Source organism: Amblyomma maculatum, chromosome 5 (genome assembly GCF_055883805.1).
Source record: "Amblyomma maculatum isolate TAMU_Amacu chromosome 5, ASM5588380v1, whole genome shotgun sequence".
In the NCBI taxonomy this organism is placed as follows: Eukaryota; Metazoa; Arthropoda; class Arachnida; order Ixodida; family Ixodidae; genus Amblyomma; species Amblyomma maculatum.
Genome location: NC_139348.1, coordinates 19,470,077 through 19,482,442, shown reverse-complemented (window position 1 = coordinate 19,482,442; position 12,366 = coordinate 19,470,077). Strand labels below are relative to the sequence as shown.

The 12,366-nt window shown below is 47.5% G+C and overlaps 1 protein-coding gene across 1 annotated transcript in view; it reads right to left on the bottom strand.

Annotated features, from left to right (window-relative positions):
- Nucleotides 1-5,926: 5,926 nt before the first annotated feature.
- The window catches only part of LOC146187835 (uncharacterized), a 72,686-nt gene continuing 66,246 nt past the window's right edge, over nt 5,927-12,366 (bottom strand). Inside the window, exon 4 of the mRNA XM_084604931.1 lies at nt 5,927-6,228. Coding sequence (XP_084461057.1) covers nt 5,967-6,228 — 262 coding nt within the window. The 3' untranslated portion in view covers nt 5,927-5,966. The remainder of the gene's footprint in view (nt 6,229-12,366) is intronic.

Here is a 12,366-nt window from a genome sequence, read left to right as displayed (position 1 = left end):
CGGCATTTGTAAAGAATGCGTTAAGCACGAGTAAATAATGAATTTGGTACCTTGATTCTATAATATTGTCACGGTGTGAAGTCTCTGATCAGAAGTCACCGCGGGACACAGGAGTTACGGAAGTCACAGAGCGGCAGGAAAACTAGCAGGCCCGCTTCAACAGAAGAACTTCAGTTTCTTCGCTTCGAGAAGATGAACGTCGGTTTCTTCGCCTCGAGGAGGCACACGCTCGCGATCAGCGCAAATGCAGCGTGTCATTGCCCCCCGGGTACAAGAAGCATCGCCCCGATGCTGGAAGTGTGGGTAGAGATAAAAACAAACAAACAAAACAACCATTGCACGAAGGGCAGTTGCTCGCGCACAGAAAGAGTCAACACTATCGGTCGTAATACGGTTTCAGGCGGACCACGTGGACCACGTCCGGGAGCGTGGAGCGTCGGGACTTTTTAAATCCATCCGGAACAACCTCATAGTTTAGGTCCCCAACTTGGCTTACCACTTTGTACGGGCCAAAGTAACGACACAGCAGTTTCTCACTGTGGCCTCGTCGACGTACAGGAAACCAAACCCAGACACGGTCTCCAGCTGTGTACCGGGCGTCACGGTGTCGGAGGTTGTAACGTTGGGCATCGCGGCGTTGCTGATTCTGAATTCGCAGCCTGGCCAGCTGACGGGCCTCTTCGGCGAGGTGCAGAAAGGTGTGAACATCTGCTTGTTGGTTGCCGTCGTCTAGATGTGGTAACATGGCATCAAGCATTGTGGTCACTTCACGGCCATGGACCAGACGGAAAGGTGTCATGTTCGTTGTTTCCTGGACCGCTGTATTGTATGCAAAGGTAACGTACGGGAGCACTTCATCCCACGTTTTGTGCTCTACGTCGACGTACATTGAGAGCATGTCAGCGAGTGTTTTGTTCAAGCGTTCGGTCAAGCCGTTCGTTTGAGGATGGTAAGGTGTCGCCTTCCTGTGTTCAGTATGACTGTGAATTAAAATCTGCTGCAGCAATTCGGCTGTAAATGCGGCTCCTCTGTCAGTAATCAAAATCTCCGGTGCGCCATGGCGCAGGACAACGCAATTGATGAAAAACTTTGCAACCTCTAAGGCAGTACCGTTGGGTAGAGCGGAGGTTTCCGCGTATCGTGTAAGGTAATCCGTAGCAATAATGACCCACCGGTTACCGGAGTGTGAAAGGGGAAATGGTCCCAGCATGTCCATGCCAATCTGCTGGAAAGGCCTCGATGGTGGGTCTATTGGCTTCAAGAGTCCGGTGGGCTTAGTCGGCGGCACCTTACGACGCTGACAGTTGCGACACGTTTTCACATAGTGTGAAACGTCTGAGTTAAGTCGAGGCCAGTAGTACTTTTCCTTGAGCCTTGCAAGCGTGCGGGTGACTCCCAAATGTCCAGAGGTTGGCTCATCGTGGCAAGCTTGTAAGATTTCATCACGTAGACACATAGGTACAACAATCAGGTACGGCGTTTGGCTGGCGGAAAAGTTCTTTTCATGAGGACACCATTGCGCACACATAACGATGACAGAGCACGCTTGAAAGCTCGCGGAGCGGTAGTACATGCACCGTTTAGATAGTCCATGATGTGCCGAAGTTCGGGATCTGCAGATTGTCTTTCAGCGAGGCACTCTGTGCTGATGGCATTTAACAGTATGGCCTCATCAGGAATTTCATCTGCGGGGGGATCTACAGGGGCACGTGAGAGACAGTCGGCGTCCGAATGCTGACGGCCAGATTTGTACGTGACAGTTATGTCGAATTCCTGTAATCGTAGACTCCATCTTACAAGACGGGTTGAAGGGTCCTTTAGAGTTGCAAGCCAACATAGGGCATGGTGGTCAGTCACTAACTTGAACGGTTTCCCGTAAAGGTATGGCTGGAATTTCGACGTCGCCCACACAATGGCTAGACATTCTTTCTCTGTTGCAGAATAGTTCGATTCGGCTTTAGATAGACAGCGACTGGCGTAAGCGATTACACGTTCTTGGCCGCCCTGGATTTGAACTAGAACGGCGCCCAGGCCTATGTTGCTTGCATCGGTGTGAAGCTCCGTGTCGGCGTTTTCGTCGAAGTGAGCCAATATGGGAGGTGTTTGTAGGCGGCGTTGAAGCTCTTTGAATGCTTGTTCCTGTGGTGCGTCCCAAGTGAAAGGCGTGTCTGTCTTTGTCAGACGTGTTAAGGGCTCGGCGAGTCGAGCGAAATCTTTGACGTAGCGCCGGTAGTAGGCACATAAGCCAAGAAATCGTCGAACAGCTTTCTGGTCTTGGGGAGGAGGGAAGTTGGCAATAGCTGTGGTTTTCTCTGGATCCGGTAGGACACCAGCGTGGCTTACGACGTGCCCCAAGAGCTTGAGCTCCGTATAAGCAAAATGACACTTCTCGTTCTTTAGCGTAAGGCCAGAGGATGTTATGGCTTGCAAAACAGTGTCAAGGCGCCGAAGGTGCTCCTCGAACGTTGGAGCGAAGACCACAACGTCGTCAAGGTAAACGAGACATGTCTGCCACTTGAGATCTGCAAGTACGGTGTCCATAAGCCGTTGGAAAGTAGCCGGCGCAGAGCAGAGACCAAAGGGCATAGCCTTGAACTCGTAGAGCCCATCCGGAGTAATAAACGCCGTTTTCTCGCGGTCCCTCTCATCTACCTCTATTTGCCAGTATCCGGATTTCAAGTCCATTGAAGAGAAATATTTCGCGGAGCAGAGACGATCCAGAGCATCGTCGATGCGTGGCAGGGGATAGACGTCTTTCTTTGTAACTTTGTTTAGCCGGCGGTAATCCACACGAAACCTCAGCGTACCATCCTTTTTCTTCACAAGAACGACAGGTGCAGCCCATGGACTCCACGAGGGCTGGATGACATCGTCGCGAAGCATCTCTTTCACTTGGCGGGTGATAGCGGCGCGTTCAGTCGGAGACACTCGGTAACGTGACTGTCCGAGAGGTGGCACGGTATCATCCGTAATAATGCGATGCTTGGCGAGATCGGTTCTGCCAACACGTGAAGAGTTGGAGAAGGTCGCCCGATAGCGCTGGAGGAGCTGGTTCACTTGGCGATGCTGCAGTTGAGAAAGCGCAGGGTTAATGTCGAAGTGTAAATCGGTGGTAGGCCTCTCCATTTCGGTCAATGACAGCGTCGCAAGTCCAGAGGCTTTTCGAACATGCGTGATACCGCAAATATGGGCCACTACAGTCCCCGTGCTTAAATGGTGGTGCTCACCGCCAAAATTTGTCAGTAGGACATCTGCTTTGCCGTCCTCGAGGCGAACGACTCCTCTGGCTACAGCAAGACTGCGTTCGAAAAGTAAGATCTGTTTGCTCTCCACGACACCTTCAAAGTTTCGCAGTGTATTCGCAGCCACAGACGTCATCACACTGGAACGGGGCGGAATAGTGACGTGATCATCAAGGATGTGCAGTGCTGTCGGTCGCTCTGAAGCACTGTGTATTGCGTTCTCAGTCGATAAAGTCACTGACTTAGTTTGCAGGTCGATAACGGCTCCATTCTCTGCTAAGGAATCCATGCCAAGGATGACGTCGCGGGAACACTGGACAAGTACGACGAAGGTTGCTAAGTACGTTTCTTCTTGCACTGTTACCCCAGAAGTGCAGGTACCGGTCAGCGTTATCAAGTGGCCTCCGGCAGTACGAATTTGTGGGCCTGTCCAGGGTGTAGCACTTTTTTCAGAGTGGCGGCGAAAGGCCCACTCATCACAGAATAATCGGCGCCGGTATCCACAAGCGCTGTCACGTCGGTTCCGTCCACTGAAATGTTCAGGTCGGCGGTTACGGCTGTGGTGTTACCGGAACTTTGCGGGGTCCGGTCACGGCTGCGGTGTGGTACTAGCTGATTTCGTGTCGTCGGAGAACTGGAGCGCCGAGGCAGCGGATCATTGTGGGGCGCGTCGTGTCGTCGTGAAACGGAGTGGCCATCCGGTTGCAGCGGTGGAGGAGCTTGAGAATTTCGTCTATGAGCAACCTTCCCTCCAAAGGTTGCCGCGTCTAGTTTTCCCGATGGGGGCTAGGGGAGCGGACCCGCGTCAGGCCGGCATTACCACGTGTCTGCGAGGAGTATTGGCGCGGTGAAGGCGACCGCGAGTAGTCATAGGGCGTTTCGGATGATTCAGCCAAGTACGCGTTAATGGCAGGGGGTCGTTCACCACGCTGCGGCTTTCGCGCGTCGGCGCTAAATCCCGGCAGACCCATTCGTCGGTAACAGCAATCGCGGAACAGGTGACCAGCTTCGCCACAGTGGAAGCACAGCGGGCGATTATCGCGAGTGCGCCAGACGTCGCTTTTGCGTGGACGCACCTGAGAAATTCGAGCGGGAGGTGCTTGACGACTGTATGCAGGGGCTGCTTGGTGCTGACTGGGAGGTGGATGCTGACTGGGAGGTGGACAGGCACGACGAGTGACTGCGGCGTAGGTCATGGCCTGTGGTGGCATTGGCGGGAGCGGCTCGGGTGGATTGAGTGCCTGGTTGACCTCTTCCCGAACCATCTGAGAAAGGCTGGATACTTGAGGAGGTGCTGCCGTCGAAAATAGTTTTTGCAGCTCCTCGCGTACGATGGCCCGTATGGTCTCACGGAGCACGTCAGTGCTACCAGTGTCCGCGATGGCGGCAGCAATAGGGACGGACGGCCGCTCGTAGTGCTTAGACCGCATCTCTAGAGCCCTCTCAATGGTAGTGGCCTCGAATACAAATTCCCCGATGGTCTTGGGGGGACATCGCACTAATCCAACGAAGATCTGTTCCTTAATTCCCTTCATGAGATAGCGAAGTTTTTTTTCTTCGGACATGTTTGGATCAGCGCGACGGAATAGCCTCGTCATGTCCTCGAAGTAAACGAGGACGCTCTCGTTAGGGAGCTGAACTCTCGTCTGTAGGAGCAGCTCGGCGCGTTCTTTCCGAAAAACGGTGGTGAAAGCTTGCAGGAACTGGTCCTTGAAGGAACTCCACGTTGTGATAGTAGTCTCATGATTTTCAAACCATGTACGAGCTGCACCGTCGAGCGAAAAAAATACATGCTGCAGTTTGTGGTCGTCGCCCCAGCGATTGTACTGGGCTACTCGCTCAAATTTATCTAGCCAGTCTCCCGGGTCGTCGCCGGGAAAGGCTTGGAAGATGGGTATCTCCCGCGGCTGCTGCAACACGAAGGAGGGGGCAGTGGTGTCTACCTGCGTCATTACAGGTGGTTGTGTTGTCTCCGAAGGTGGTGCTGGAGAAGATGGTGGCGGCCTCGCAGTACGAGAAAATTGTAGAGGAGCGAATTCAGGATCAAGCCCTCGAAGCCGTCGGCTACTCTGATGGGTAGGCGTAATCTCGATGGTAGGAGATCCTTGAGGGCTGGAGTCTCGGCTGGTTGGAGGTGTTCGGAGCATGGGTTGCGTTACCCAGCAGCTCCACCAGATGTCACGGTGTGAAGTCTCTGATTAGAAGTCACCGCGGGACACAGGAGTTACGGAAGTCACAGTGCGGCAGGAAAACTAGCAGGCCTGCTTCAACAGAAGAACTTCAGTTTCTTCGCCTCGAGAAGATGAACGTCGGTTTCTTCGCCTCGAGGAGGCACACGCTCGCGATCAGCGCAAATGCAGCGCGTCAATATGTTCTATAATATAAAATGATAAATATGTTGTGCTACTCGAATGTGAGTAGCACAACATATTTATCATAGTCGAAATTAAGAACAAATGGGCATGTGCAGGACTTGTAGTTCGAAGAAAGCATAACTGATGGAATACTAAGCAATTGGATTCTAAGGGAAGGTAACCTTGGTAAGGGGTGGCAGATTGTTAGATGAGTGGATGAGATTAAGAAATTCGCTGAGTTTAATGGATGTAGCTAGCACAGGACAGGATGCGGATGATGATGAGGTTAATAAACCACTGTTGAGCGCTTGCGCTTCTATATCTGACGAGAAGCAAATCACATAGCTGGTGTGATATAGCAGTGAATTTTTTATTGAGATAACTTTTCAACGGTGCCGGAGCTCGGCCAGGTGTTTCTTGATGTCTTCGGGTTTTGGGAAGGTTCGCAGGCACTGCGCACACTCATACTGGGCGGTTTGAGTATGCCGCTCCAGGTGTATGCGCAAACATCCTCTCCACTTAAATCCCCTTCGGCACTTATGACAGATGAACAGCCGTTCATTGTGCTGGGCCTGATGTTACAGATGAACAGTCGTTCATTGTGCTGGGCCTGATGTTTCTGGAGGTCACGCCTGTAAGGGTGAAATTAAGAGGAGTCTTCTTCAAAAACGTTCCCCTAAATTTATAGAACAAATATGCATATTAACCATTCATACAGTCAATGTAGATAGAAATCCAAGATTCAGCATTGCAGTTCGTTATTTTGGAAAAGGTATTCTTCAAAAAAATGAATAACATTAGAGCAAATCTGGTATCAGGTATATACGCATTGAGAGCCATGTCTTTCCCCTGTGCCGAGCCAGCTTGCTTTGGAAGCAGAATAAAAGTTTATAAGTTTAACATCCCAAATTCGAAATTCTGAGCGCGCTAAGCAGCACCCCCCCCCCCCTCCTTTAGGGCAAGAACAGGCTCATGCGTGGCGCAGGTTTAGCATTGGCCAAAAATGTGTGCGCACGAACTGACAGAGAAAATAATTGTGGCACCACCAGGGATCGCATCGCCATCCTTTCTCTCCGCGGCCGATTGCTCAAAACAATATGCCACGCCGACTGCCTGAGAATGCCGAATTCACGTTGTCTAGACGGGCTTTGAGATAAAGAACAGCAATAAGAGTAATTATGAAAAGTAGATGAAAATGAACAATCGTTTACCAAACCTTTTGCATATGGCAGGTAAGGACGTTCAACGAAAGCGTTTGTAATCTGCTCTTGCAAAATTTTAAAGGAAACGACGAATGAATATTCCATTAAACAGACGAGTTGCGATATCAACATGGTACTGTTATCATGGCACTGCCACTTTCTGCTCCTGAGATGAGAAGTTGAGCGGAGGGAAGAGAGGCGATCGCATTTTCAGCGTTTAAGCTGTATTAAGTAAACCTCTAAGTATTTCTCTCCGCCTCAACGTGGCGTCTCAGTAGTTAAGGCTCTGAGTGCTGAACCTAAGGACGCTGGGTCAAATGCCGACCGCGGGGCCGGGGAGGGTTGATAGAGGTCAAAGGCAATGTACCCGCGTAGTGCATGACGTTAGTGTACACTAAAGCATGCTAGGAGATATAAATTTGCAGATATATACACTACGGCATCGCTCAAGACCGATGCGGCCGGTGGATGATAAAACCTGTAAACCAAACAACCTAAGCCAATTTCTTCCAAATCGATTTCTGCATAATACTACTGCCAATAACCAAGAAGAATAGAAAGATAGTCATTTAAGATCGGTATAACTAGTTTGCATTCTTGCAAGTTTGATATGACCTTGAAAACAATCTATGTATGAACGAGCGCCCGTAGGAGACAGAATGCAGTTTTATTATCCTGAAGTGATCAAAAGTGAAAAAATCAACCCATATATCTCAATGACATTGTATACGCGTGGGCCACACAAGAAGCGCAATTCAATATCTGTTCCAGGTTTTCGGATCTTACAGCGGACCCAGGCCATGGCCTTTGCAACATCACTTTGAATAATACCCAGAAATGTGGCGCAACAAACACAAACACAAGCGAAGAGACACAACACACGCGCACACTACCAACTATAATATGGATCTGAAAACACTTCCTCTTCACCACTCTTCTACACTCAAGTACATCTTCTCATCTTCCTCTTCTTTGCCAAGGGGGTATTAGCACTTTCTTCCCCGCAGAACATAAACATCGTCCAAGCATGGCTGTCACCAATTCTACACTCACTTGCTTCTCCACACCTCTGCTTTGCTCAGAAACTAATACCACGCTGGACAGCCACAGAGACCACCACATAGTCACATAGTCACACACTAATAACCACCACCACCACACATGTGCAGTAGGACATGTTCATCCACAACACATCACTTGTGAAGTCCCTGTGTATTCAAAAACTGTAACCTGCCAACATGCCAATCCAAAAAACATCACTTGTGAAGTCCCTATTGTATTGAAAAAACTGTAACCTGCCAACATGTCTACGAAGCAACGAAGTCCATGTACTTGAGGAAAAAAGAATTTTTAAACTACCATGGCCACAATACGTGAGAGGTGTCCAAGAATAACAGCTTTAGGCCCGATAATAAATTTGTTCTTTGCATTACTCAAGAAGATTGCTCAATAAAATTAAATTCTTTTCTACGTAAACTCAACGACGCTTCACTAATACATCTGTCTTCTTTATTCTGTATCCTGAACGCCTCTAAAATTTCGCGCGCCATCTTATCCCAACTCTTCCCTAAAATATTAAGCCTGCTAAACAATGGCTCACACTTGCACTTCTGACAATGCAGGGGTAAATTTGACCCCTTTCCATTTTCTATAGACTTCTAGTGTTCCCTCATTCCATCATTGATACATCTTCCAGTTTGCCCTATATATACTCTACCGCACGTCAGTGGAATCTCATAAATCACTTCCACCCGACATCCAATAAAACTCTTTACATGCTTCTTATCACATTGTGCTTTCTTTCTCCTTCGTATTAATGCACACAACCCGCCCAGTTTTTTGGGGAGGAGAAAACACAACTGGCACCTCAAACCTACCTGCCACCTTTTTCAGGCAGTGCGCAACTCTATGTATATAAGGGATCACTTGTGGGCGTTTATTTCTCAACCAATCTGCCGTTCTTTTTTTCCCTTTCATTTTCTGAAGCAGAGGCTCTGCTAACCCACAAATAATCATAGCCGTGAAACCAGCCACCTCAAGCCTTTGTAATTGGTTATTGAAGCCTTCCTCTGCCATATGTACACATGATTTTAACAAGGCCGACTCCAAACAAAGGGAAGCTATCCCTCTTTTAGCAGTCTTTGAATGGGCTGAACCACATGGAAGTACCTTTTTTTTAGCCCTGGGAAAATACTCCCAACACACTTCCTCATCAAAAATTTTCATATTTAAATAAATAAACTGCAATTTGTTGTCCACATGTAGCTCATGAGTAAAAGTAAGTCCTTTTCCTTGTATCTTAAAAATAGAAAGAACGCTTTCCACACTTTGCATCACTGCAGAGCCCTTATTCAAATGACTAAGAAATCATTAACATATCTAAATTTTTTAAAACCTGGGCCATTAAGGGATGTATAAATTGCTCTGTCAACAAAAGATAAAAAAATGTTACATAGAACTGGGGCAACGCATGACCCTATACAAATGCCCCTTCTCTGCACATACATATCGGTCCCAAACTACACAACAGTGGACTTAAGGTAAAACTCGAGTAGGGCTAGAAAATTGTCAACATTGACACCAGCAGAGTTCTGATAGTCTATAGTGCCATTACGTTCAATGCATTCCCGCACCGGTGCAAACAATTCAAAATGCGGCACCGAATAGAACAAATCATCTACATCATAAAAAAAGTACGCAATATTGGTTTGATCTTTTTAAAAATTGATGACTTCAAAATAATTTTTAGTAGCAAAGGGATCATCAAACTCCAAACATTTTAAATGTTTACTAAGATACCGGCTGATCTGCTGCTGCCACGCATCACGTTCACTCACAATACATCTGAAAGGCCAGTCCGGTTTATGAGTCTTAACAGTGAAAAACACATTCAAACGAGCCTTCTTGCAGTCACTGATCCCCTTTGCCAACCTGGTTAGCTGCCTATCATTACAGAACGCAATAGCTTTTGTTCTTCAAACTTTCTTCTTCACTTTAAAAACATTTTTCTCAATTGGAATTGTCGCCTTTTCTGAAAGATAAGGCGACACTGTGAATGTTCACGCCGAAGCATTTCTTCGATCATGAGTTGCACGGACAGAATCTAGAGAGGGAATGTAGAGAGGCCTATTCCCATTAACTATCATTAGCCATACACGTTTGTCGCTACTGGTATTCGAAATCGCGCCCGAATGTACTGCTTCCCTGATCCAGGAATGGAAGCACAATACTATCGCCGCCGCCGATATTCCTTGCAAAAAAAAAAAAATCGGCACTGTGCAGAAAACATCGTTGTCGTCAAGTTCTCACTTCAGCACAACATAGCGCTATGCATTGAGCACCGTAGTTTTCATGAACTTTCATCGGCTCGGCTGTTTACAATTACCTAGGTAAATACGCATACATACACGCCATCTATTCGAGTATAGACGAGGACCGCTATCTGGTAGTACTTGCGAGCGGGCTAGATGGCTTTACGACTCCGACGACCTCTGGCGCTGCATGGTTATACACAAACACAGCACACACACAAGAGAATTAAACCAATACTTTCACACAGATGATGCGCACGCTACCAGCTGCCTGTCTTTGTGGTACGAAGAAGAAGAATGCACCACAGAAAAACGTACAGTTACAATAAGAAGAGGAAGCAAACAAAAGATGCCGAATGCGAAGAAATTCAGAATGAAAAAAAATAAATGAAACTAAAACGAAAATGACAAATTGCGTCTAACTTCTTGTCACATTGTCCGAACGGAGAAGTATCACCTCATTGGTGTTGAGCGCTACCGACAGAATACTCACTCATTCCCCTTCTTCCCCCGAAATGATCTTGAATGCTTCACTAATCTGGCTTTTAAAAGTGTCTTTTGCACCATCCAGCACCTTGGACTCGGCGAACCTTGGTACACAATAGGTGACTTTAAAGTACTGTTGATCGTACTCCATTTTACAACGCGAGCAATGGGTCGCTAGGTTTCATGGAGCGGACAATGCGGCACACGAATTTAAATGTTCCCTTAGCCTTTCATTGATGCATCGGCCTGTTTGCCCCACATATGCCTTCCCACATGTCAAGGGGATCTTGTACACGACACCTGTGCGGTATTTGACAAAGCGTTCCCTGTGCAGTACTACTCATCCTTCCTTAGTCTCGCTCGTTTCATTTAATTTGTTCGCTGCAGACAACACGACCCTAGTTTCAAATCGGCTGGCTATCTACTTAAAGCTGTGATATGCCATATACATAGCGCAGGACAATAACCTGTCTTCTCGTTTCACTCTCTTTACGTTCTCTTGTTCGGGGTTACATATTCTTTAAACAGCACTGACCAGGTTTTAGGTCAGTCTATTTCCGATCCTTGTATGTTGAGATTGAGGGAAGCGTTTTGAAGCAAAAAGATGGAATTTGCATAGGATCTTCAATAGCTCCTATATTGAGTGACCTATTCCTTGCTAAGGGTAATAGGACACTTTTTAATCACATGAATGAAGCTGGAGTTCCTCAGGCACTTCGATATGTCGATGAGGTTTTGATTTGCCTGCCATATGAAGAATACACACAGAGCAACGTTGCGAGCATTGAGGCACTATTCTCTAAAGCATATCCAGGGCTTGAGTTCACCTTTGAGCAACCAGATAATACACAGACCCTGTACCTAGATATCAGACTTGTGCTTCATGAAGTCCGCAAGTGTTGGTTTTATAGGACACGAGGGGCAAAAGTCCTTCTTCTATACGACTCCGGTCATACTAAGTTGATTAAGCGGAGGCTGGCTGTCTCGTTTTTACGGCAGGCGCTGATCAAATCCTAGCCGCACTTGATGGGCGACAGTGTAAACGTACAGATTGAGAAGTTGAAATGAAGCGGATATCCGAGGAGCATGCTGATATCTGCGGCTGAAAGCTGTTTGAAGAATATGCGACCCCGAACAAGAGAACGTAAAGAGACTGAAAAGATAAGAAAGGTTATTGTCCTGCCCTACGTACATAGCATATCACACATTTTTAAGAAGCTAGCCGATTTGAAATTAGGGTCATGCTGTCTGCCATGACGAAGATTAAAGTATGTGTAGGAATGTGAATGAAACGAGCGAGACTCAGGAAGGATGCGGAGTACTGCACAGGGAACGCTTTGTGAAATGCCGCACAGGTGTCGTGGACAAGATCCCCCTGACATGTGGGAAGGCCTCTGTGTGGCAAACAGGCCGATGCATCAATGAAAGGCTGAGGGAACACTGAAATTTGTGTGCCACATTGTCTACTCCAAGAAACCTGGTGACCCATTGCTCTCGTTGTAAAACGGAATACGACCAACAGTACTTGAGGGTCACCTATTGTGTACCAAGGTTCGCCGAGTCCAAGGTGCTGGATGGTGCAAAAGACACTTTTAAAAGCCAGATTAGTGAAGCATTCAAGATCATTTCGGGGGAAGAAGGGGAATGAGTGAGTATTCTGTCGGCGCTCAACACCAAGGAGGTGATACTTCTCCGTTCGGACAATGTGACAAGAAGTTAGACTTTGTCATTTTCGTTTTAGTTTCATTTATTTTTTTTTCATTCTGAATTT